The 27001-nt window shown below is 42.2% G+C and overlaps 3 protein-coding genes across 3 annotated transcripts in view; 2 read left to right on the top strand and 1 right to left on the bottom strand.

The window, feature by feature from the left end:
* Window positions 1–3325, top strand: part of snw1 (SNW domain containing 1) — a 28936-nt gene extending 25611 nt beyond the window's left edge. The window contains exons 13-14 of the mRNA XM_067992027.1: window positions 1956–2119; window positions 3036–3325. Of these exons, the coding sequence (XP_067848128.1) occupies window positions 1956–2119; window positions 3036–3237 (366 nt within the window). The 3' untranslated portion in view covers window positions 3238–3325. The remainder of the gene's footprint in view (window positions 1–1955; window positions 2120–3035) is intronic.
* A 177-nt stretch (window positions 3326–3502) lies between these two features.
* Window positions 3503–20166, bottom strand: slirp (SRA stem-loop interacting RNA binding protein). The gene is made up of 5 exons (XM_067992029.1): window positions 19861–20166; window positions 19515–19618; window positions 16593–16651; window positions 4346–4453; window positions 3503–3641 (listed from the first exon to the last, which is right to left on the bottom strand). Exons 2-5 carry the CDS (start codon window positions 19582–19584, stop codon window positions 3591–3593), a joined length of 288 nt encoding a protein of 95 aa, XP_067848130.1. The 5' UTR covers window positions 19585–19618; window positions 19861–20166; the 3' UTR covers window positions 3503–3590.
* The window catches only part of alkbh1 (alkB homolog 1, histone H2A dioxygenase), a 37576-nt gene continuing 30339 nt past the window's right edge, over window positions 19765–27001 (top strand). Inside the window, exon 1 of the mRNA XM_067992028.1 lies at window positions 19765–19910. Coding sequence (XP_067848129.1) covers window positions 19782–19910 — 129 coding nt within the window. The 5' untranslated portion in view covers window positions 19765–19781. The remainder of the gene's footprint in view (window positions 19911–27001) is intronic.

The following is a 27001-nucleotide window of genomic DNA, read 5'->3' as shown; positions in this document are numbered from 1 at the left end:
GTCTCATTCCTCAATATGCGGTTGTCCAGAAAATTACCTGTTGCTTATATTTACTTTCCCAAGTTGGGCAAATTTTTCTGCAGCTTTGCACCGTGCCACCAGATGGATTATAGTATGCAAGTTAGGCACTCCATCTAGCAAATGGGTAACAGTCCACAAACCTGCTGACAAGGCATTTCCTCACGCCTGATGTAGCAATGAAAACAAAAAGCAACTAGTGTCACTGGACCAGTACACTATAGGAAAAAAAGTGAATACACTGTAATGTGTCAATATATTTAGTGATGCACTTTATTCACCACCTCAGATTGCTCCCAACCCTACCACCACCTGACTTGCTAAGTATTTCAAGGGGACATTCAAGCCCTGGTAGCACCTGTGGAGAAAGAAACAGAGTTAACGGAGTTCTGACAAAAGGTCATCAACCTGAAACGTTAACTGTCTTTCTCCACGGATGCTACCTGACTTGCTGAGTATTTCCAGCATTTTCTGTTTTTATCTCCCTTTTAATATTCTGTTTTGTGTCTTAGTTTCAAATACTGTCTTATTATCTTGTATATCTCTTCAGTCACCTCTTTTCAAGGCTTAAAAAGCTCAAGTTTCTTGCATCATAACTCAGTCCTTTGATGCTAGGGATCAGCGTTGAAGCTCTCATCTCCACAGCTTCCAGGGCTTGAATATCATCTTGTATCTAAAAGTGTGGTCTAAACATATTGTACAGTTCATGCATGATGACTCCTGACTTGTATTCTAATGTTTTGGTTATATAGTTCAGCACTCTATTTGCTTTATTGATTGCTGCTCCACAGTAATTAGTCATGTTGAGTACTGAATCTACCAAGATTCCTAGGTCTCTCTCAATGTCATCCTTTAGCTATCTTGTCATCATTCATGGAGTACTTGCATTGTATATAACCTTGGTTAGACCATACTTAAGCATACTGTGTATAGTTCTGGTCTCCATATTACAAAAAAGCACTGGAGAAGGTGCAAACAAAGATTTACAAGGATGATACCAGAACTGAGGGTACAACTATCAGGAAAGACTGAGCAGGCTAGGGCTCTTCTCTCTAGAAAAGAGAAGGCTGAGGGGTAACCAGAGAGGTCTTTAAAATTATGAAGGGGTTGGATAGGATTGACATAGAGAAGATGTTTCCACTTGAGACTTCAAAGCTAGGTGCCATAAATAGATAGTCACTAATAAATCCAATAAAGAATTCAGGAGAAATTTCTTTACTAAGTGTTTCGAATGTGGAATTTGCTACCACATGGAGTACTTGAGGCAAATGGTACATACCTTCTAAAGGGAAGCTAAATAAGTACACAAGGGAAAAAGAAATAGGATATGTAGACAGGGTTAGATTAAGTAGGGTGGGAGGAAACTTGTGTGGAGCATAAACATCGGCATAGACCAGTTAGACCGAATGGCTTGTTTCTGTGCTGTACATTCTATGTAATGAGTCATTCTCGACCCCAGCGAGAGGACAACATACATTTGTAATCCCTTCTAAATTAAGTAAACAACAGCTTTGCTTGAAAACTTTTGAGGGCAGAGGACAGCTTTGCAGAACCTTCCCTTAAAAGATTAATTTAGATAGAGCCCTTAATGGGTCAAACTGGAGGTAGTCTGTGGGAATGGGCTGAATGGCCTTTTATGAACCTGGAAATGTGGGTTCCCAGGGCTGCAGGCCTGCTTGGGTTTGGGTACTGAGAGTTTAATTCAGTCTTGCAACACAATTCTGTAGAGTAAGCACGGCTTGTTTTAATCAGTTTAGTTTTCAGGTTCAACCTGAATCTCGCAGAAATTGGTGAAATAAAATCAGGTAAACACAAAACTACATTCTTTAAATATACATGAAACTAGCAGCAACTTGGTCAATGGGTATTTCAGTTAAACATTTGGTGAGTGCTCCTGAGAGATTTCATCTGGATTAAGTCTTGCTTTATGTTGCCAGGGGATGGACAGTGGCTTTGCAGGAGGAGAGGATGAGCTTTACAATGTTTATGACCAACCCTGGAGAACTGGCAAGGATATGGCCCAAAACGTGTACAGACCGACCAAGAATGCTGATAAAGACATTTATGGTGATGATTTGGACACATTGATGAAAAATAACCGGTGAGTTTATTTTTAAAAGTTGTAGGTGGTTTAGTGCCACAGAGTTCTGGGATATGGGTTTGTATCACTTTTCACTCCATTCAAGATCACTGTGGGGTCATAGAAAAGATTGGAGTCAGCCTGAGCTGCTTTTCCATCCACTTGGAGTCTGGTTTTAGAGCAGCACTGACTGGCTTAAGAGCAGGCTAACCACCTGCCTTTAGCAATGCAGAGAAGCTTAAGATAGTACCTTGTCAAAAAAAAGTCTGAAGGGTATCACATAGCTTCTATCTCTCTCAATTGCCCATTGGCACAAATTATTTTTAAACCTTTCATTTTTTGGGCACTTTGCTTTTTCTTAAACCATTGCTCCCATGAGATGTATTGGGAATCATCTCCAATGTCATTCCTACCCCAAAACCTAGCATTGTGTTGGTACGTCTTCAACCCTGTATAGTTAGGGTTTTCATATGAAAACGAGGTCTCTGTCCTCTTATTTACAAGACCTATTACGGTTTTTACAGTGTAATATTTTCTGCAAATAAACATCCCATCTAAAACACTCATATTGCACAAATGCCTACTCAATATAAATAAATATCCCATTTTAATATAAATTTGGGGTTCGAGTGAACTTGAGCCTGCTTTGTTGAATTTGGTTGGACTCAGGTGGTTAATATTTAGAGGATTCTTATAAAGTTCTACTAATAGGTATAAAAATCTGTCATGACTCCAAACAGTAAGTTTTTTTTTCTTTAATTCTAATGACTTTTACTATTTAAGCAATTTTCTCACTTCTATCCTGGCACATTGGTTGAGCCAGTTATGTACACTTAATACTAAGGTGCTAATTAGTACCTGTGACTTCCCAACAGCAGCTGTTAGGTGGCAGTGATGTATTTATTCTTTAAATGTAAACAATTGTGTTTTTGTTTAGGTTTGTCCCGGACAGAGAGTTCTCTGGCACAGACCGTAGGCAGCGGCGTGAAGGCCCTGTTCAGTTTGAGAGGGATGAAGAAGATCCCTTTGGTCTGGATAAGTTCTTGGAGGAAGCTAAGCAACATGGTGGTTCAAAGAGGCCCGAAAGTGGTCGCTCAAAAGAATACGAACATGAGGGAAAGAAGCGAAGAAAGGAATAGATGGACTGTTTATATAGTGCAGCCTTGTGTTATAGCAAATTCTGGTTCAAACCAATGTCCTTGGTATTTGTTTCTGCATGGACGTACTGAATATCATGATAGAACACATCTTGGAAACTGTTGGAGTTTCCTTATGTAAGTTCCATTTACAGAGATGTTTCTGTAAAGTAAAATTCAGTCTGCCCACTTTTTTTTCTAATTAAAAAGTTAGAGTAAGCACCCTAAGTCTACAAAACAAGACCTTTTTTAAAAAAAAAAGTCAATGTTTAAATCACCATTTTTAATTTAATTAGGACAAAAACACCTTGAACTACATCCTCCAAATTCAGTGTCAACTTGCTGATTCAGTGGCTTTATTGTTTGGTCTTCATCCTTGAAACAATTTTGTTTCTCTGAACTTGAAGCTGTGAAGAGAATAAATTTTTAATGAGTTATTCAATTTCTACTTCTGCTTTAATGTAATACCAGCATTATCCCCCTGGAATGCATTGCTGTAAATTGTTCCATTAAAACTGAACCAAATGTGACCGGGTTAGTTGACAAAAATTAAATTGCCTCCTCCGCACTGTCCATTAAAAGCTAACCAGGTGGTTGGGTAACTGGCAGGACTCAGCTGTTGGATGGAATTCGCTAAAATCTGCCTTTGTATCATAGGTTGGCTGGTGCCACCGTTTAGTAAATGCACTTCTGTTCATTTTTAAAATAAAACAAACTTTCCTGTGCCTTTATTATGAGGTGTTTTTGTGGGTGTCAAGGTGGAAAAGTTCAAGGTTCAGCCACCCAGTCAACACACATCTGTATAGCAGTTAGGCACAATAGAGCATCCTCAGGCACCATATACTGCACCGATGTGACACATTAACTTCCCCCACCCTGTGGTTTCTCAATGTCAGCTGTACTGCAAGCCAACACCCAACAGAAACCAGATTGAGACTGTCCACTTATTTCATTTGGTGTGCAGCAAAATTACTTTGGTGTATCCAAAAATGAGCATAAAATAAGTATGAAAAAAAATCTAGAAATTTACACAAGCACCCTGAATGGAAGAGAAGGCCAAACCCCACCAGACTGTCTGCTTTCACTAAGGATAAAGCAGTTTTGAAACTACCTTTGCTCCTTCTATGATGTGTGGCTCCTTCTGCAGTGCATTATGAAGCCCTTCTTCTGTACTAAAGCCAACCCAACAGAATCCTCTGTGAAATCCAGTCTCTTTGTCCTGCAATATAAAGTTGTGCAGTGTTACCAAATTTCAAGTTGCATACACTATAGCCATTAACACATTCAGTTTTGGGTTAATTTTGCATTGATGCACACCAACTGCCATGCATCAGGTTACTGATGCAACATTGTTCATAGAGAAGGATTACTAATTATTCCATCTGAGAGATTTCCCTAAGGATCCATCTACAGCATCCTCTCCATTCTGCCTCTTGGTAGCATCATCCACAGATACGCAATTTTCATATTTACTCGTAATACCCAGCTCTACCTCTCCACCACCACCACCTCTTGTTCTCTGCTACCTGTACCATCAGACTGCTTACATGGCATCCAGTATGCATTTAAAAAGGGGAAGCTAGATAAGTACGAGGGAGAAAGGAATAGAAAGATATGTCAATGGGTTGAGATGAAGTAAATAGAAGCATGTTGGGACATTTTTCTATATCAAAAACATTTTATAAATCCATGTTGCCGTTGATGGAAAATAATTTGAAACCGATTGCAATGTCAAACAAAGTGAGCAAGTTTTATCAAATACATTACTGTGCAGTTCACAGGAGATTCCCCATATCCCCTAGCCCCAATTTTAGAACTGAGACTTACAAACACCGAGACTTACAAACACCAAGCATTACAGCAGACAGAAGCACCTAGAATTCTTCATGCAGCTGATTAAGGTGAAGACATCCTTATTGAACCTAAATGTTGAATTAATCAAAGTTTATAAAGTGATTACTGTATCCATCAGATACAGCAACAAATGTGTGAACCCGCTGCAGTTTGTAGGGTGGTTTTCTGAGGTTGCATAGCTCCAGAGTAGCTCTCACACTGGTTAGAAGTCATTAACCCTGCTATTTAAAATACAGCTACACACGGATGCATATGGAGTTTCATAGGATTGACCTAGCAAGAAGGGAGACTCAATTCAAAAGATCTCTATGTTGGCAATAAAATGTCTAAAAACAAAATTAAGACGAGTCTATAATTTAAGTATTGTGGTTTCCCAAGATAAAACCAGTTTGAAACCATGGCCCCGATTGTTTGACAGAGGGTGGAAGATAGGGGGCCAGCCAGGAGAGCAATCTGGGTCAGCTTTAGAGTGGTCAGGGAGGGGCATGTAATCGGTGGCTAGGGAATGGAGTTTGTGGCAAGGACTGAAGACAATGGCTTCAGTCTCTATATTTAATTGGAGGAAATTGCTGCTCATCCAATACTGGATGTTGGACAAGCAGCATCACAAATCAGGGGTCAAGAGAGGTGGTGGTGAGGTTGAGCTGGGTATCGTCAGCATACATGTGGAATCTGGTGTATTTCTGGATGATGTCACCAAGGGGCAGCACGCAGATGAGAAATAGGAGGGAGCAGAAGATAGATCCTTGGGGGAACCCAGAGGTAATGGTGTGGGAGCAGGAAGAGAAGCCATTGCAGGAGATTCTCTGGCTACGACTGGATAAATTACAGAACCAGGCAAGGGCAGTCCCACTCAGCTGAACAATGGAGGAGAGGCGTTGGAAGGAAGCTGGTTGCAGACAGGTCAAAAAGGATGAGGAGGGATAATATACCACAGTCACCCGTGGTGGTCCATGTACACAGATCACTAATATCTAGTGGTCAGGTGCAAAAAAAAAATCAAAAAGGCTAATGGAATGCTAGCCTTTATATCTACAGGGCTAGAATATAAAAAGGTGAAGTTTTGCTACAGCTCTACAAAGCCCTAGTTAGATCACATCTCGAGTTTTTTTTAAATTTGTTCATGGGATGTGGACGTCGCTGGCGAGCTAGCATTTATTTCCCATCCCTAATTGCCCCTTGAGAAGGTGATGGTGAGCCACCTTCTTGAACTGCTGCAGTCCGTTTGGTGAAGTTTCTCCCACAGTGCTGTTAGGTAGGGAGTTCCAGGATTTTGACCCAGCGACGATAAATTTTGTCCCAGCGATGACATCTGGAGTACAGTGTACAGTTCTGCGTCGCATCTTAGGATATATTGGCCTTAGAAGGAGTGCAGCACAGATTCAGCAGAATGTTACCAGGGCTCCAACGGTTAAATTATGGAGGAGAAATTACATAAACTAGGCTTGTATTCCCTGGAATATAGAAGGTTAAGGGGTGATTTGATTGAGGTTTTGAGAATTTTGAAAGGAATTGATAGGATACACAGATAAACTTTTTCTGTTGGTGGGGGAGTCAATGACAAGAGGACATAACCTTAAAATCAGAGCCACGCAATTCAGGAGAGAAGATAGGAAACACTTCTTCACGCAACGGGTGGCATAATTGTGGCACTCTCTCCCACAAAAAGCAGTATAAGCTTGGTCAATTAATAAAATTTTAAATCTGAGATCAATAGATTTTTGCTAGCCAAGGGTATTAAGGGATATGGAGCCAAGGTGGGTACAGGGAGTTATGATACAGATCAGCCATGATCTCATTGAATGGTGGAACAGGCTCGAGGGGCTGAATGGCCTACTCCTATTCCTATGTCACAGACACATAGGATGTCATCTGTGTCTTTGATAAGGGCCTTTTCAGTGCTGTGGCTGGGGCAGAAACCTAATTCGAGTGTTGCAGGAAAGATGAGCACAGATCTGGGAGGCGAAAACACGTTCAAGGACTTGAGAGGAAAAGGAGGTAAGAGATGGGGCGGTACTTTGCAAGGACAAAGGAGTCAAGAGTGGGTTCTTTTGAAGAAGGGGCGATGACGGCAGATTTGAAAGGGAGGGAGACAATACCAGAGGTGAGGGAACCATTAACAATATCAACTAGCATATACATGTTACTGCCTTCCATTGCAATAGTGGATGGATATTGAATCAGGCAAAAGACAAATGAAGTATAATAATGTATTAAAATAGGTAGTGAAAATAGACCAGTTTAGTACAATTCTGCAGAGTGAAAATCATTGGAAGCAAATTAAATGCAATTATCTCTATCCTTTAGATAAGCAACAGCACATTTGTTTCATAAAATTTAGATAATGGTGCTCAGTTATTATAGTTACAACAACTTGCATTTAGATAGTATCTTTTAAGGTAGAAAAATGGCCTATGCGCTTTGCAGAAACAAAAACAGACGCTGAGACAAAGAAAGAGATATTACATCGAGACTACAGCACTGAAACAGGCCATTCTGCCCAACTGGTCTATGCTGGCATTTATGCTCCACATAAGCGTCCTTCCTCCCTACTTCATCTAACCCTATCAGGATACCCTTCTATTTCTTTCTCCCTCATGTGTTTATCTAACTTCCCTTAAATGCATCTATGCTATTTACCTCAACTACTCCTTGTGGTAGCGTGTTCCACATTCTTACCACTCTTGGGTAAAAAAAGTTTCTCCTGAATTCCCTATTGGATTTATTAGCAACTATTTTATATTTATGACCTCCAATTTTGGACTCCTCCACAAGTGGAAACATTTTCTCTACGTCTATCCTATCAAACCCAATCATGATCTTAAAGATCTTTATCAGGTCACCCCTCAGCCTTCTCTTTTCTGGAGAAAAGAGCCCCAGCCTATTCAGACTTTCCTGTCAGTTATAACTTCTCAGATCTGGTATCATCCTTGTAAATCTTTTTTGCACCCTCTCCAATGCCTCTATATCCTTTCTACAATATGGAGACCAGAACTGTGCACAATACCCCAATTACCACAATATTATGAGGTATGACCAGCCCTCCTAAGTTTGGTCAAAGAGGTAGGTTTTAAGGAGAGTCTTAAAAAGGGGTTTAGGGAGGTGGAGAGGCAGAGGAGTTTAAGGAGGGTATTCCAAAGTGTGGAGTTTAAACAGCTGAAGGCACAGCTGCTGGTGATGGGGCGATGGGGGGGGGGGGGGGGGGGGAGGAAATGCACAAAAGGCCAGAATCATCAAAACGTAAAACTGTGTGGGGGGGGTGAAAGAGAGGTAGGGGGTGTTGGAGGAGGTTACAGAAATAGGGAAGGGCAAGACCATGAAGCAATTTAAAAGGAGGAAGGATGAGAATTTTAAATTTGAGGCGTTGGCAAAAAGTGGGCCAATGTAGATCAGCGAGCACAAAGGTGATAGGCGAGTAGGGTAGGATACGGGGCAGCCAAGTTTTGGATGAGCTGAAGGTTACGAAGGGTGGAGGATAGAAGGCTGGCCAGTACAGAATTGGAATAGTCGAGCCTGAAGGTGACAAAGGCATAGATGAAGGTTTCAGCAGATGGGCTGAGGCAGGTGATGTTACGGAGGTGGAAGTAGGCAGTCTTTGTAATGGGGAGGGTAGGAGTTTGGAAGCTCAGCTCGGGGTCAGATAGGCTACCGAGACTGCCAGTCTGGTTCAGCCTAAGACAATGGCCAGGGAGGGGTGATGGAATCGTTGGCGAGAGTACAGAGCTTGTGGCAGAGGCCGAAGACGATGACTTCCATTAGACTAATGTTTCACTGGAGGAACTTGCAGCTCATCCAATACTAGGTGTTGGACAAGCAGTCTGGCAACAGAGAGGCAGTGGATGGGTCAAAAGAGATGGTTGAGAGATGGAGCTGGGTGTCATCACCATAGATGTGGATCGTGATGCCATGTCTGTGAATGATGTCGCTAAGGGGCAGCATATAGATGGGGAAGAGAAAAGGACCAAGGACAAATCCTTGGGGGACTCTGGAGGTAATGGTTCAAGAGCAGGAAGAGAAGCCATTGCTGGAGATGCTCTGGCTATGACTGAAAAGGTAAGAGTGGAACTAAGAAAGGGCAATCCCACTGAGCTGGACATTAGAGTAAAGGCACTTTGACCACATCAAAGGCTACAGAGAGGTCGAACAGGGTTAATGCATCACAGGGTGATGACTGTGGTTTTGAAAGTGAGAGGGACAGTGCCTAAAGGACAGGCAATAATTTACAGTGTCAGCTAGCACGGGGACCAGGAAAGGAAGTTGCATGGTCAGCCATTTGATGTAAATGGCATCAAGGGAACAGGAGGTGGGTCTCATGGACAAGATGATCTTGGAGACGCCATGAGGGGAGATAGGAGAGAAAGTGGAGAAAGACATAGGTTCACAGCTAGGACAGGGTTTAGTTCTGTGGATGGAAAAGGGGGGAAAGCAGCAAAAGCAGTTTAATGGATGGTGTCAATCCTAGAGGGAAAGAAGTTGGAGGCAAGGGTGGAGGGTCATGAAGAGGGGTGTAAGGAGACTATTGGTAGTGCAGAAAAGCCGGGGATTATCTTTGGTCCCCTGGATGATCCTGGAGTAGCGTGCAGTTTTGGCAGTTACAATTTTCTATGTATTATTTTCATCCTAATCCTGAATGAATGAAAGAGCCAAATTCACCTGCTGTTAGTATTCTACTGAATGACACAACTGTACAGATTGTTTTACACCCCCACCAGCTTGCTCCAACTATTTTTAGTAAGATATTATGACTGCAGCACATTTTCTCCTCATTCAGTCAACATAAATCATTTTAATACACATCATAAATTCTGTTTTATGTGCAAAACGAGAAAGTCATTTCAGCCCATCAAGCCTGCTTCAAATAGTCCGTTTCATTCATTTGGTAAGAGTCTCCCCTCTGGCCCAGAAGGTTGCAGATTCAAGCCCCACGCCAGCACCTAAGCAGATATCTAGATTGACACTTCAGTACAATATATATTCCCTAGTTCTGCATTGTCATTGGTTCTTTCCTTTAGACTGAAGTCGTGACCTCCTATTCGAGTGAACTTTAAAGATCCTACTGCATTTTTTGAAGAGGATCAGGTCATTCTTCTGATGTCCGAAAGGACATTCCACCCTCATTAATACCAAAAAAAAAGTTAACTGGTTATTGATCTAATCAATGTTTGCTGGTGCAGAATGGCTACTGCATTTCCCTGTGTAACAGTAACTACGCTCCAAAAGTAATTAATTATGTGAATTGCTTTTGACACATTTCAACATGATAAAAGCACTATTTAAATGCAAGTATAGTAGTAGCTTCTTCCAACAGACCATTTAGAACTTGAGACGGTCACAGACTCTTCCCAACCTATCTCATGAGTTCAATGTAGTGTTTGAAAGGGAAAAAAGTGAATCAGCTGCTAAGATTCTAGACTTGGGTAAGGCCGACTTCAATGGGATGAGACAGAGACTGTCCACAGTAAACTGGGCAAATCTGTTAATGGGTAAAACGACTGATGATCAGTGGGAAATGTTTAAAGAAACATTTAACGACATACAGAACCAGTTTATACCCCTGAGGGGCAAGAACTCTACTTGCCAAAAAAAACAGCCATGGACAACTAAAGAGGTAAGGGACAGTATAAGACATAAGGAAAGGGCATACAAAAAGGCAAAAAATGGCACAGATCCTGGCGAATGGGAAAGATAAAGATCAACAAAGGGTCACAAAACAGAAAGTAAGGGCTACAAAAAGAGAGTATGAAAAGAAACTCGCAAGGGATATCAAAACCAATACGAAGAACTTTTATAGTTATATTAGGAAAAAGAGGGTGGTCAGGAGCAGTGTTGGCCCCTTAAAAACTGAAAGTGGGGATATTGTCATTGACAATGGGGAAATGGCGGACATGTTGAACAATTACTTTGCGTCAGCATTTACAGTCGAAAAAGAGGATAGCATGCCGGAAATCCCAAGAAAACTAATATTGAATCGGGGACAGGGACTCGATAAAATTAACATAAGTAAAGCAACAGTAACGAAGAAAATAATAGCACTAAAGAGTGACAAATCCCCAGGACCAGATGGTTTCCATCCCAGGGTTTTAAAGGAAGTAGGTGAGCACATTGCAGATGCCCTAACTATAATCTTTCAAAGTTCTCTAGATTCAGGAACTGTCCCTCTAGATTGGAAAATTGCACATGTCACTCTGCTTTTTAAGAAAGGAGAGAGAGGGAAACCAGGGAATTATAGACCAGTTAGCTTAACATCTGTTGTGGGGAAAATGCTGGTATCTATAATTAAGGATAGGGTGACTGAACACCTCGAGAATTTTCAGTTAATCAGAGAGAGCCAGCATGGATTTGAGAAAGGTAGGTCGTGCCTGACAAACCTGATTGAATTTTTTGAGGAGGTGACTAAAGTAGTGGAAGGGGAATGTCAATGGATGTTATTTATATGGACTTCCAGAAGGCATTTGATAAGGACCCACATAAGAGACTGTTAGCTAAGATAGAAGCCCATGGAATCGAGGGAAAAGTACGAACTTGGTTAGGAAATTGGCTGAGCGAAAGGCGACAGAGAGTAGGGGATAATGGGAAGGTACTCACATTGGCAGGATGTGACTAGTGGAGTCCCGCAGGGATCTGTCTTGAGGCCTCAATTATTCACAATATTTATTAACGACTTAGATGAAGGCATAGAAAGTCTCATATCTAAGTTTGCCGATGACACAAAGATTGGTGGCATTGTAAGCAGTGTCGATGAAAACATAAAATTACAAAGCGATATTGATAGATTAGGTGAATGGGCAAAACTGTGGCAAATGGAATTCAATGTAGACAAATGTGAGGTCATCCACTTTGGATCAAAAAAGGATAGAACAGGGTACTTTCTAAATGGTAAAAAGTTAAAAACAGTGGATGTCCAAAGGGACTTAGGGGTTCAGGTACATAGATCATTGAAGTGTCATGAACAGGTGCAGAAAATAATCAAGAAGGCAAATGGAATGTTGGCCTTTATATCTAGAGGACTAGAGTACAAGGGGGCAGAGGTTATGCTGCAGCTATACAAAACCCTGGTTAGACCGCACCTGGAGTACTGTGAGCAGTTCTGGGCACCGCACCTTCGGAAGGACATATTGGCCTTGGAGGGAGTGCAGCGTAGGTTTACTAGAATGATACCCGGACTTCAAGGGTTAAGTTACGAGGAGAGATTACACAAATTGGGGTTGTATTCTCTAGAGTTTCGAAGGTTAAGGGGTAATCTGATCGAAGTTTATAAGATATTAAGGGGAACAGATAGGGTGCATAGAGAGAAACTAGTTCCGCTGGTTGGGAATTTTAGGAGTGGGGGGGGGGGGGGCACAGTCTAAAAATTAGAGCCAGACCTTTCAGGAGCGAGATTAGAAAACATTTCTACACACGAAGGGTGGTAGAAGTTTGGAACTCTCTTCCACAAACAGCAATTGATACTAGCTCAATTGCTAAATTTAAATCTGAGATAGTTTTTTGGCAACCAAAGGTATTAAGGGATATGGGCCAAAGGCAGGTATATGGAGTTAGATCACAGATCAGCCATGATCTTATCAAATGGCGGAGCAGGCACGAGGGGCTGAAAGGCCTACTCCTGTTCCTATGTAAATAACCACTGGTCTGAATTTCCACAAGGCAAGAACTGTTTCTCTCTGTAGGTTGTTAACCACAAACTCCAGTGTACAACATGTTATTTACATTGGTTTCCAAAGGAAATGTGCCATTGTGAGTTGAAAAACAGCCAACATTCTTGGGATGGACAAAAATAGCAGTACAAAGACACCCTGCAAATCAACTTTGACTTCCCCAATAGATCAGCGTGTTTACCCAGCAGGTAGTTTAGCTAGGAGACCAGGAAGATTCCAATTTCAGTCCGAGATCTGTGCTGTGTTCACTGATCTCAGCTGAGGTGGTAGTACAGCTGCTATAACTAGGCTCAGCAATCCCAGTGACTAGAAACTCAGCCAGGGTTCCTATTCCTGATCACCACCCAGCAACCCCTGCTGTAAGTACATATACGTGGATGTCAGGTGAGGACAGAATCAGGTTCAGCTGTGATGCTCCCTATGATCACCCTGTTAAACAGAAAGCAAGAAAATTGAGAAATGCTGCAACAACTGACTCCAGCGGGACCACCCTACGCAAGACGAACAATAGTTCCTACATCAGATTCACCAGTCACCAGGGGATGCACCCGAGGGGATAAGTTCAAAACTAATTTGCGGAAACAATATTTCAGCGATCAAGTGGTCAATCTATAGAACGGGCTATCTAAGGAGACGGTGGAACCAGTTGGTATTAATTCAGTCAAATGTAAATTAGATGGATTTCTTTCAGAAAATAACATTTTGGGATACAGTATATGAGTAATTTGAAATCTGACATGTGGTATGTGTAGCATGTTTGGGATGAACAGGTGACTTTGGATCTATGGTTTTCCATGCTCTCCCACTGGGGTTTTCCTTGCTTCATGTCTGGGTCTCTTGTAGACTAATTGATAGAGATTGATTGTTATGATTAGTCAACAACTCCATTATTGTATCATGCGACAACCAGGATGATAGAAGGCAAACTAGATGGACCTTGATCTTTTCTCATCTAGCAATTCTTATGTTCCTAGGATGCAAGAAACTTCCAATTATCCCATCATCCTAAATACGACTCAGCCTGTATTCACTCAGTTTTGAAGAACGAAAGGGGATCTCATTGAAACATACAAAATTCTGACAGGGCTAGACACACTGGATCCAGGGAGGATGTTTCCCCTGGCTGGGGGTTCCAGAACGAGGGGTCACAGTCTCAGGATACAGGGTAGGACATTTAGGACTGAGATGAGGAGAAATTTCTTCACTCAGAGGATGGTGAACCTGTGGAATTCTCTACCACAGAAGGCTGTGGAGGCCAAATCACTAAATATATTTAAGAAGGAGCTAGACAGATTTCTAGACACATTGCATCAAGGGGTATGGGGAGAGAGTGGGAATATGGTATTGAGATAGAGGATCAGCCATGATCATACTGAATGGCGGAGCAGGCTCGAAGGGCCGAATGGCATAGTCCTGCTCCTATTTTCTATGTTTCTATGACAGACAACATCCAATTCAAATTATTCTATCCTGATTGCATTCTTCAGATGATAGTCCCATGTTCCAACATGTCTGGAGCCATAATGTTCTGGAGGGCATTTGATCATCTTCAATGCAGGCCATATTCAGGTATTTATTCAGCTGCTTTTTAAAAGGAATTATTTTGACAGCATTAACTGCTTTTGACAAGAGTAGTAGACAAATGGAACAATCGGATTTCATCTAATCAACAATCGTGCTTCAGCATCAATAATATGTGCTCAAATCCAACATATTCCGATTGGAAACCTCATCAAATACATGTCAATATCATCATTCGCACAATATTCACCTGTCAATTACATCATTAGTTACAGGAGTGCTCGATCATACCATAGCAGCAAATCTGTAACAACCTCCCAAATTTTGAATAAGAAAAATTGATATTTTAAATGGCTTTTTAACACAACTGGATGTCGACAAACAGCTTACATACTAATTTCCTTGCCCAGCTGTATAAATTCACTCATTTCCTGCATCTCTCTACAGACTACAAGTTTATCAAAGGGTTGGAACTGTTCTGAAAAGCAGCTCCCATGCATTTAAACAATGAGCATGTATGTGACTGCGGTATTTCAAGTCCTAGTGCCATCCATAATACAACAGACCGAGTTAATACTCTCCAAGCCTCTAATCAACTTGCCATGTCAATCAGTGGGTTGGACCATTGCACCACACTGGAGAAGGTGTCTTTTAAATAGAACACGTCTTTTCACCAAGACATGTATACAGTTGGGGGGAAAAAACACTGGTTTTTAAGAAGGCGATGGTATATTCTTCTGAACTGTCCAGTCATCCTGACCGTTAGAGCGATATTGGTATCAGTTTGTCATTTCTTGTTAGTGTCATTTATAGTTTAAAACTAAGGTGTTCAAATTCCAGTTCACAGACTACATCCAGCCCACGAGGCCTGGCAACTCAGTTCTGTTTGCCTGTATATTTCTTACTTGTTGGTTTGTCCAGTTTAAAATAATGTGGGTCTGGAGAAGCAGATTTCAAATATTGTAGGCACCTGTATTAATTAACAGTCCCAACAAAAGGAACATGCCGCCTTCACAACAGTGGTTACACATTAAGTTGCCCAGTGCCACTGATTTGTTAGCCTCAACTTCAGTGAAATCCACCATAGATGGTTTATTTGTTGGTCGTCACGGACTGGATGGCTGATTGCATTTATAAAGTTTCTCCCATCAGCTGGAGTGCATCTCTTGACTTGTCTAGAATCATGGAACATTAGAGCACAGGAACAGACCATTCAGCACATCAGGTTTGCACCAGGGTGTTTTCTCCAGGAGCCATCAAGTCTGATCCCACACTCTTGCTCACTCGCCCCCATATCTTTTAATATTCCTCTTTTTCATCAAATTATATATTTATTATTATATTTCCTTTTGAAATATATGGATTCTGCTTTCAACAATACTTTATGGTGGAGAATTCCACATTCTAAAGTAAAGAAATTTTTTGTAACCTTTTTAATCATTATCTTAACTTTGTGCCTGACCATTGGAAACAATATCACTATTTACCTTATTATAATCCTGCAAAACCTTGAAGACCTCTATCACATAACTGCTTAACATTCTGACCTTCAGTGAAAAAAGCCCCAACTTCTCAAGTCTCTCTTCATATCCATAAGCTCTCATCCCTGGTAACATTCCAGTGATTTTATGCTGCACTTTATTCATTGCCTTTATGCCTTATGAAGTGTCCAAAACTGTACACAATACTCCCAACTGCAGCCTAACATCTTGTACAAGTTCAACATTATCTCTATGCTTTTGTATTCTATGCCTCTAGATACAAAACCAGGGGTACAATTTGCTTTTTCTTAATAGCCTTATCTACTTGTGCTGCCACCATTAATGACCCATGTAGCTTCACCCCAAGATCCCTCTACTCCATTTGAAATCTCACAATTTAAGGTGCAATCCTTTCCATATTCTTACTTGCAAAATGTATCCTTCACATTTTTCCACATTAATCTGCATCAGCTGCCTATTTGCCCATCCTGCTAGCCTATTCATGTACTTCTGTAGTCTTTCAAAATCCGTTACAATTTGCCATATCCTCCAATTTGCTAACACATTTAATGTAAAAAAAAATCCAAGGCATTTCCATTTGTGTAAATAAGATATAGAAAATAAATGCAGACCTCTGTGGAACACTACTCACCAGATCTTTCTCATCTAGGGCTCTGCCAGACATGAAGGGTCTCAATGCTGCATCAAGAACATAAGGACTCCATCCAATTGACTTTAGAAACTTAAAAGTCCAGTCCACTGAATGCAGCATAGCAATCTCCAGCTCTTGCATTTAATCAGTTTATTAAACAGAACAAAAAAGAAATGCAGCTAATTAAATACTCACAAATGGAAGCAGACATTTCTTCACTGGTCCAAACTGTCCAAAATATTCTTTGATTTCTTCTGCAAAAATACAGAGAGATATACTAAATCCCATAATCTACCAAACTCTCAATCAACATGTTCATCATTTTTTAAAAGCTATTTATTTTTCCCCCTCTGCAATATGGCTTTCCCAGTTTAGGAGCCTGCTTCCAGGTTTTGGCCAGTGTTGCTCTATAGCCAGTTGACTCTCCTACCTTGTCAGGAAATATCTGGTCTCCTCTCTGCACTGTCCATACAGCCATGGCTGAGTTTGGGAATCACCTGAGGAATAATAGACACAAACCCACAACCTGCCAGTGTTTCTCACTATTTCTTTTCAATGTTTAGTATAATTAATCACCTTAGCTCAAGCTAAGGAGGTATTTATAATACATTCCCCTATCATACACTTAAGTTATTCCCCGGTGTAACACACCATTTCTCGGAAGAGCAAAGAAACAACCTTCTCCCATACCTCTGTCAATATCACTCTAACAGGGAATGCCAAGAGAAGATTTAATAGAGGTTTTTAAAAATTTTGAAGGGTTTTGATAGGGTGAATAGGGAAAGACTACTTCCACTAGATGGGGAGTTAGTGACTTTTTTTTTAAATTCTTGGAATGCGGGAATCACTGGCAAGGGTAGCATTTATTGCCCAGCATTAGTTGCCCTTGAGAAGGTGGTGGTGGGCCTTCTTCTGAAGTCCATGTGGTGAAGGGGCTCCCACAGTGCTGTTGTTAGGTAGGAAGTTCCAAGATTTTGACTCAACGACAATATAGGAACAGCAAAATATTTTCAAATCAGGATGATGGGTGACTTGCAGGTGATCGTTTTTCCAAGCACCCACTGTCCTTGCCCTTCTGGCCGATGGACGTTTTGGGTTTGAGAAGAAGCCTTGATGAGTTGCTGCAGTGTATCCTGTGCACACTGCAGCCATGGTACGCCGGTGGTGGATCTTTAGGCTAGTAGGTGGTGCTGATCAACTGGGGTCATCAACTTAAAGAGGGTTCAAGAGAAATTTCTTCACATAGAGGGTTATTGGAGCATGGAATGCTTTGCCACAGGGAGTGGCAGTGGAGAGGCAGAGACCACTCCATGATTTAAGAGAAAAGTGGATAAATATTTAAAGCATGGGAAGATATGGGGCTGTGTAGACAGCAGGGCAGTTGGATTCATTTGTGATTTTTCTCGCAAAGATACAACGGTCCAGATGTAAATATTTATAGTTCTAACAAACAAAATTTCCAAGTTATATTTATGATCAAAATGCAAGCCTATTTAAACAAATCACCCTGATTCCATGAGTAAATGCACTACCCAAATTGGTACCAAGTGAATGAGCTGATTGGGCAGAATGACATTCATCCAGAAAGACCCTACAATCACCCCATAAGAGTATCCACTGCTTCTTAAACAATTCCAAGGTTTTCAACTCCCGTATTCTACCTAAAGTCCATTGCATGTGTTGATCACTAGGCGAAGGACTTCCAAACATCAGTCCTAAATTTGACTTTTTCCATTTTGAACTGGTGTTCTATTGTCCTGCTCTCTAGTTTAATTTGAAACAATGTGCAGAATCCAACTTTTCTATACTGTTTACTATCTCAGGTCAAAAGGCCCAAGTTTTTCCAGGCTTTCCTCATAACTCAGTATTTTCACACTAGGAATCAGCATCATTGCTTGCTCTTCTTTTCATTGGTTTTTCTTCTTACCTATTTGTCCATATTAAATTTCATCGGCTACTGATCGACACAATGATGTAGTTTGTCATACCGACCAGGAAGGTCAAGGGGCTCAATCTTGATCAGCACCGAGTTAGCTGATCTCAACTGAGGCAGCAGTAAAAATAATAGAATTAGCCTCAGCTTGCATAGTGAGGTTGTAGAATGTGCTAACAGAATTAGTGATTGAAGTAGAGATTGAGTCAACAATTAATTGGTTAGATAGGTAGTGGAAAGGGATATCAGAACATGGTGGGTACAGAGGATAAGGAGTCACGTGGAGGACAAACATCAGCACAGACTGGCTGGGCCGAACAGCCTGTTTCTGTGTTGTAATTCCTATATAGTTTCTCCTGGGAGAAAAAGAAGTCTGCCAGGTTTCCTGCTCCTGAATTCTATCCAGAAGCTTCTTCTGGAAATTGTACGTGAAGGTCAATGGGGACAGAATTAGACTTAGCCATGATGTGATCCTCAGTCAAAAAGTCCACCAATTTATTAACTACCAGGATTCACAAATAAATAATGGCCTCATAGGCTGAGAGGTGATGTTATACTTAAGGGACTGAAAATAGCTAATCCAGAATTATCACTTTAAACTGTGAGGACAAGGGGACACAAGCTCAAACTAGTAAAAGGTATGATGTGGAGAATTTAGGATTATAGCAAGAAGTTCTTCTTCACACAGGGATCCACACCGGGAACCCACCCCCGGGTCGAGGGTGATCCACCCCCTGGATGGAGTAGTGGAGGTGGAATCATTTAAGAGATAAGATGCTGCATCCGAGGGGGGGGGGGGGGGGGAAAGAGGGTCTCTTTTTGGAAGGATGAAAGATGATGGGCTGCATTTTAATTGTAATGTATGCTTTGGACCGTATCTCGGGCAGGAGGGGAGTGGGAGGGAAAAAGACAACCAGGGCTGTACTGAAGGTCTGACACCAAAACCACTCAACCAGGAGATATATAAAAATGAGGGACTGCCGAGCTCCCAAGGAGTGGGCCAGGAGAGGAGAGGCTGCCTCCTCCGCATGGCAGTCGGTGCCCAGCTCAGCCCCCGGAACCACTTACCGGCTTCCACCATTTCACTCTAAACCCCCAATTAAAACATTTTCTCACAAACGCGACCGAGAGATATATATAAATATGTATATAAATAAACAGATGGTGAAAGCGGCGCCACTCACTGTTCGCCAGAGTCCAGGGGATCCGCGAAACGAAAACCTCGAAGAACTTTCTGGAAGACGGAACCGCCATCGCCGACTCGCGCTGCCCCCTGACCTTCGACCCGCTGTATAGGATCAAAATACAGTATTAAGGCTTCAATATCAATTTGAATATTGCTATATCTATTTTTTTTCTGGTTAAAATTGAATTGCGGCTAACGATTATATTCTTCTTGTGTTTTGACCACCCCCCAGTTGCGGGTGCCGCTGCCGGTACGAGGTGGAGAGATGGCCGCCTGCCTGCTGGAGCAGGGTGAAGATGCCTTCAGGAGGCTCTTTAAATATTACAAGAGGCGCAAACCCCCACCCGATTTCTCTGGGGTCGTTGACTTTTCCAGAGCCGAGAAGAATCTCAAAGTAGGTGCCCAAAATTCAGCTTGCTTCTTCAAACGTTGAGAATTTTCAGGAAAGGGGGGCTTGCATTTATATCGCGCCTTTCACGACCTCAGGACGTCCCAAAAGCGCTTTACAGCCAATGAAGAACTTATGAAGTGTAGCCACTGTTGTGATGTTAGGACACAAGTGGGTCTGTCTTGGGGAGAAAGGGGCTTTGGAGGTTGCTTTCAAGCCTAATCGTCATAAAACACAGAAGTAAGCTGAGTTTTCATGTCCTCTTTTCATTTGAGACATTTACAGACAGCCCAATCCAAAAACTGGATGGGTGGTAACCCTGGTCTGTCACCGGTACTTGATTATAGGAGGATTTTGTTTCCTGCCTCCCCTGGTATTTAAATACGTTTCATCTCTGCACAACACCCACAGGAGCTATCATTTTGGAGTACGTGTGTAACTTATTTATTTAACTGAAGAATAATGGACCAAAACACTGAAAATAAGGATGTGTCTCTTTCTCCCCATTTGAAATTTTCAAGACTGAGTGACATATTTATTAGGTAAGGGTATCAAGGGACGTGCCTCAAAGGTTGTATTGAGATACACATCAGGGATGCCAAACTAAGTGGGAGGATAGAAGATTGGGAAGTCTTCAAAAGACAGCAAAAAGTAAATAAAGGATTGATTAAGAAAGGGAAGATAGATTATGAAAATAAATTAGCAAAAAATATAAAAACAGATAGCAAGAGTTTCTATAGTTATATAAAAAGAAAAAGGGTGGCTAAGGCAAACGTAGGTCCCTTAGAGGATGAGACCGGGAAATTAATGGTGGGAAACATGGAGATGGCAAAAATGCTGAACAAATATTTTGTTTCAGTCTTTACGGTAGAGGATACTAAGAATATCCCAACACTGGGCAAATAGGGGGCTCTAGGGGGGGAGGAGCTAAATATGATTAAAATCACTAAGGAATTGGTACTCAGTAAATTAATGGGACTCAAGTGGGATAAATCGCCTGGACCCGATGGCTTACATCCCAGGGTCTTGAGGGAAGTGGCAGTAGGGATTGTGGATGCTTTGGTAATAATTTTCCAAAATTCTCTGGACTCGGCAAAGGTCCCGGCAGATTGGAAAAATGCTAATGTAACACCCTTATTTAAAAAGGGTAGTAGGCAGAAGGCTGGAAATTATAGACCAGTTGGCCTAACATCTGTGGTGGGTAAAATTTTGGAGTCTATTATTAAGGAGACAGTAGCGGAACATTTCGATAAACATAATTTAATAGGACAAAGTCAGCATAGCTTTACGAAGGGGAAGTCATGTCTGACAAATTTGCTTGAGTTCTTTGAGGACATAACGGTGGATAAAGGGGAACCAGTGGACGTAGTGTATTTAGACTTCCAGAAGGCATTTGACAAGGTGCCACATAAAAGATTATTGCTCAAGATAAAGAATCACTGGATTGGGGGTAATATTCTGGCATGGGTGGAGGATTGGTTATCTAACAGGAAGCAGAGAATTGGGATAAATGGTTCATTCTCGGACTGGCAACCAGTAGCCAGTGGTGTTCCGCAGGGGTCGGTGCTGGGTCCCCAACTCTTTACAATCTATATTAACGATTTGGAGGAGGGGACCGAATGTAACATATCAAAGTTTGCAGATGATACAAAGATGGGAGGGAAAGTAGAGAGTGAGGAGGACATAAAAAACCTACAAGGGGATATAGACAGGCTGGGTGAGTGGGCGGAGATTTGGCAGATGCAATTCAATATTGGAAAATGTGAGGTAATGCACTTTGGCAGGAAACATCAGAGAGCAAGTTATTATCTTAATGGCGAGAAACTGGAAAGTACTGCAGCACAAAGGGATCTGGGGTCCTAGTGCAAGAAAATCAAAAAGTTAGTATGCAGGTGCAGCAGGTGATCAAGAAGGCCAACGGAATGTTGGCTTTTATTGCTAGGGGGATAGAATATAAAAACAGGGAGGTATTGCTGCAGTTATATAAGGTATTGGTGAGACCGCACCTGGAATACTGCATACAGTTTTGGTCTCCATACTTAAGAAAAGGCATACTTGCTCTCGAGGCAGTACAAAGAAGGTTCACTCGGTTAATCCCGGGGCTGAGGGGGCGGACATATGAGGAGAGGTTGAGTAGATTGGGACTCTACTCATTGGAGTTCAGAAGAATGAGAGGCGACCTTATTGAAACATATAAGATTGTGAAGGGGCTTGATCGGTTGGATGCGGTGAGGATGTTCCCAAGGATGGGTGAAACTAGAACTGGGGGCATAATCTTAGAATAAGGGGCTGCTCTTTCAAAACTGAGATGAGGAAAAACTTCTTCACTCAGAGGGTAGTAGGTCTGTGGAATTTGCTGCCCCAGGAAGCTGTGGAAGCTACATCATTAAATAAATTTAAAACAAATCGACAGTTTCCTAGAAGTAAAGAGAATTAGGGGTTACGGGGAGTGGGCAGGAAATTGGACATGAATTTAGATTTGAGGTTAGGATCAGATCAGCCATGATCTTATTGAATGGCGGAGCAGGCTCGAGGGGCCGATTGGCCTACTCCTGCTCCTATTTCTTATGTTCTTATGTTCTTATGATCTAATTGAATGGCTTGAGGGGCTGAATGGCCTACTGTTCCTATGTTCTGATGTGGAGGTATTAGTTGTTGATTAGTTTTTAATAGTAGCACAATAAACATCAGAACTGAAGCCATGAATGCTTCCCTGTTGTGTTCCTAATCTGTCGTCGTCCCCCCCCCCCCCCCGCCCCATCTCAGGGTTTGAACCCAGATTGTGAACCTACTGAAATGAATCAAGTTAGTCTAGCTTTTTCTTTGTGTGAATGGTGCCATATGCTGACTGTGACTTGGAAGAAGTGTGACTAGAATCTCGAGCAAATCCTCCGGTTTTGCCAGGTTCCATAACTACAGAGTGGTATTTAGCTCAATTTGAAGTCCTGGCTATGGGGAAATTCTCCTTTTGGTGATATCACCAACACAGCCTAGTGCGCTGTAAACAAAATTGCTACCTTTACTTTGGGTCGACTAGGTCTGTATTCACTAGAGTTTAGAAGAATGAGAGGGGATCTCATTGAAATGTATAAAATTCTGACAGGGCTAGACAGACTGGAGGATGCTTCCCCTGGCTGGGGGTTCTAGAACAAGGGGTCACAGTGTCAGGATACGGGGTAGGACATTTAGGACTGAGGTGAGGAAAAATTTCTTCACTCAGAGGGTGGTGAACCTGTGGAATTCTCTACCACAGAAGGCTGTGGAGGTCAAGTCACTAAATATATTTAAGAAGGAAATCGATAGATTTCTAGACACAGAAGGCATCAAGGGGTATGGGAAGAGAGCGGGAATATGGTATTGAGATAGAGGATCAGCCATGATCATATTGAATGGCAGAGCAGGCTCGAAGGGGTTTACCCTCCATGTGACCAAACAGTCTGACAACACAGTGGTTGAGAGGTGGAATTGGATGTCATAAGCATACATATGGAAATTACCCCAAGTCTTCTGATAATGTCATCAGGGGGCAACATGTTTTTCTTTGTTGTTAGGATGAGGGCACTGGTGACGAGTCTGAGTTTATTGCCCATCGATAGTTGCCCAATAATGGTCATGGGCCTTTTCTGTAATCCACTGCAGTCCTTGTGGCAGTGGTGTTCCCATGATGAAGTTTATAGGGAATCCCACAGACAATGGAGGAACTGCAGTATATGTCCAGGCAGGATGATGTGTTACTTGGAGGGGATGGTGATGCTGCCCTGGTCCTTCTCAGTGGTAAAATGTAAGGAATCTTACAACACCAGGTTATAGTCCAACAGTTTTATTTGAAAATCATAAGCTTTCGGAGGCTTTCTCCTTCGTCAGGTGAGTGTGGGATTCCATGGAAGGTACCGCATATATAGTCAGAGAACAATGCCTGGTGATTACAGATAATCTTTCCAACTGCCCGTTGTCAAGGCAATCAAAGGAGTCGAATAGTGTTCAGACAGAGAGACATTACATACAGGACTACTGAATATACAAACGGTCAGAGCCCAAAGACAGAGGGAGAGAGAAACATCCGAAAGGAAGAGAGAGAGAATGATTAGTTGTATTAAAAACAGATAACTCTTTTTTCGCTGGTGGGGTTACGTGTAGCGTAACATGAACCCAAGATCCCGGTTGAGGCCGTCCTCATGGGTGCGGAACTTGGCTATCAATTTCTGCTCGACGATTTTGCGTTGTCGTGTGTCTCGAAGGCCACCTTGGAGAACGCTTACCCGAACATCGGTGGCTGAATGTCCTTGACTGCTGAAGTGTTCCCCGACTGGGAGGGAACCCTCCTGTCTAGCGATTGTTGCGCGGTGTCCGTTCATCCGTTGTCGCAGTGTCTGCATGGTCTCGCCAATGTACCATGCTCCGGGGCATCCTTTCCTGCAACGTATGAGGTAGACAATGTTGGCCGAGTCACAGGAGTATGAGCCATGTACCTGGTGGATGGTGTCCTCTTGTGTGATGGTGGTATGTGTGTCGATGATCTGGCATGTCTTGCAGAGGTTGCCGTGGCAGGGTTGTGTGGTGTCGTGGACGCTGTTCTCCTGAAAGCTGGGTAATTTGCTGCGAACGATAGTTTGTTTGAGGTTGGGTGGCTGTTTGAAGGCGAGTAGTGGAGGTGTGGGGATGGCCTTAGCGAGGTGTTCGTCGTCATCGATGACATGTTGAAGGCTGCGAAGAACATGGCGTAGTTTCTCCGCTCCGGGGAAGGACTGGACGATGAAGGGTACTCTGTTGGTTGCGTCCCGTGTTTGTCTTCTGAGGAGGTCTATGCGATTTTTCGCTGTGGCCTGTCGGAACTGTCGATCGACAAGTCAAGCATCATATCCCGTTCTTATGAGTCGGTTGATTCCATTATGTTAGTCTTTACGATATAACTTGACATGATTAACAAACTGGATATTACTTTCCTCCCAATGTGAATTAATTTTTTAACTAACAGGGAACCCAAAATCGGCCCCTGCAGAATTCACCTTGAACATTTGTCACTGCTCTCTGTTTTCTTAGTATTAAGTGATTTGATGTCCATAAGATGAATTAAACTTGGGTAACTATGGCACTATTACTTGCACATCATGTTAACATGAAGGAGAGTACAAGAAGGAGTGGTAGGATGTGGTTGTTGGGAAGACACACCAGGTACCACTTCTGTCTTCTCCGCCCTTCCCAAATGAAGGATAGGATAAAATAGCCACCCAGAGCAGCTCAAACAGTAGTCTTCGAGCCCAGCAGCAGGTCATCAGAACGCTGTTGACCATGTGTGGCATTAGGGAGAAAATAACAACTTTGGTGAAGTAACAATAGGGAAAGCGACCGAGATGGGGGGGAGGGGGCGGGTGTGGTGTTGCCATAAAAGCTGGCGTAGAAATTTCACCTTTATGTTTGTCTTATAAGTTCTAAATGCAAGAGTGGAATGTATTTTTAAATAGGAACTTTAAAAAGTGTTTATAATCCTGACTTTATACTACACTAAAACACCTGATCTTTTCAACTTCCATTGAATGCCTCTAAATGTGAAATAGTTTGCTAAATCAATACTGTTCTTACTAGAAATGTGTCCAGTGGGATCAGTGTTCTAAAGCAGTAACCTCTCTTAGTTTGCTCCAGCAGTTAACCTGTATTCTGTAAGCAACCTTTAAATAGCAACAATATACAGCACTTATCATTTTCTACATCAATCTGTGTAGGTGGATAGCTGGACAAGGGTGATAGGGGACGTGGCTGTGTCTTTTGTTTGGTTTGCCCTTTTTCCTACTTTTTGCAGTGAGTTTAAAGTAACGTAGCTCCTCCATGATAGGTTCCAATATACTATTATTACAACCTCTGATGAACATAATAGTTATTTTCTCAAATGGAAAAACATTAAGCCCCACCTCTCCAGTGGCCTTCATTTGTAACTTCCTTTTTGTACATCTCTCAAAGGCTGTGTTCTGTCTTTTAAAAAAAATAAGTCTGGCTAATAGCTGCTTTTAGAAAAGCCAGAATATTCCACGTCCTTCGAGAATAGCATTCTTCCACTTCATCTGAATGTTAAGGAACAAGTGTGCAGTCATGCTTCATTACTTATTTCCTACTTATAAGCGATTATGTACCACTATTTGTGTACAAAGGAGAAGGAGCTATACAGACGGTGTTAACTAGATCCAGAAAATGTCACTCACCAGGGGCTGGATTCCAGATTTCAACAATGACCTAGGGAGGAGGCAGCAACTCAGCAGCTTGCAATTAATGTTTATCCTTCCAATCCCAATTTTTCATTTACCGTCTGCTACATCTGCTCCTTTGTGTCCTGTTGCTTTCCCCTCCTACTTTGCTAACCAGCTCCTCATCTGTACCGGAGGGTATTTGTGAAAAACAATTGTTAAAGTAAGTCACTTGGGCCAATCAAAAGTTGATTTGAGTGACTCAAACATTCACGCTGCAATTTGTGTTTCTCCCTTCCCAGATCGCTGCAATTTAACTTGATATACTTCTGGCCTCTTGTGCATCCTCCACGTCCTTCAACCCACTATTGGCGGCCGCCTCCAGCCGTCTTGGCCCTAAGCTCTGGAATTCCCTACCCCAAACCTCTTCGCCTCTCCACCTCACTCCTCCTTTAAGACGTTGCTTAAAACCTACCTCTTTGACCACGCATTTGATCACCTGTCCTAATGTCTCCTTCTTTGGCTTGGTATCAATTTCTGTCTTGATTACACTCCTGTGAAGCGCCTTAGGACATTTTACTACGTTAAAGGTGCTATGTAAATGCAAGTTGTTCAAAATACAGGCCCACAAAGAAAGTAAAGTATAAAAGCGTTGATTCCTGGTTGTATACGTTTTGACATTCAGAAACATCTTTAGCTACAGAACTGTCACTTGCAAGCATTGACCTCAAGCTAGGATATTTCTTTCTCATAGTGCAGATGAACGCGTGGCTGAAGAGATGGTGCAGGAGGGGGGGCTTTAGATTTCTGGGGCATTGGGACCAGTTCTGGGGAAGGTGGGATCTGTACAAGCCGGACGGGTTGCACCTCAACGGAGCTGGGACCAATGTCCTCACGTGGAGGTTCACTAGTGCTGTGGGG

This window comes from Heptranchias perlo, chromosome 10, assembly GCF_035084215.1.
Source record: "Heptranchias perlo isolate sHepPer1 chromosome 10, sHepPer1.hap1, whole genome shotgun sequence".
In the NCBI taxonomy this organism is placed as follows: domain Eukaryota; kingdom Metazoa; phylum Chordata; class Chondrichthyes; order Hexanchiformes; family Hexanchidae; genus Heptranchias; species Heptranchias perlo.
The sequence above is the reverse complement of the archived record's forward strand: the minus strand, read 5'-3'. Positions and strand labels throughout refer to the sequence as shown.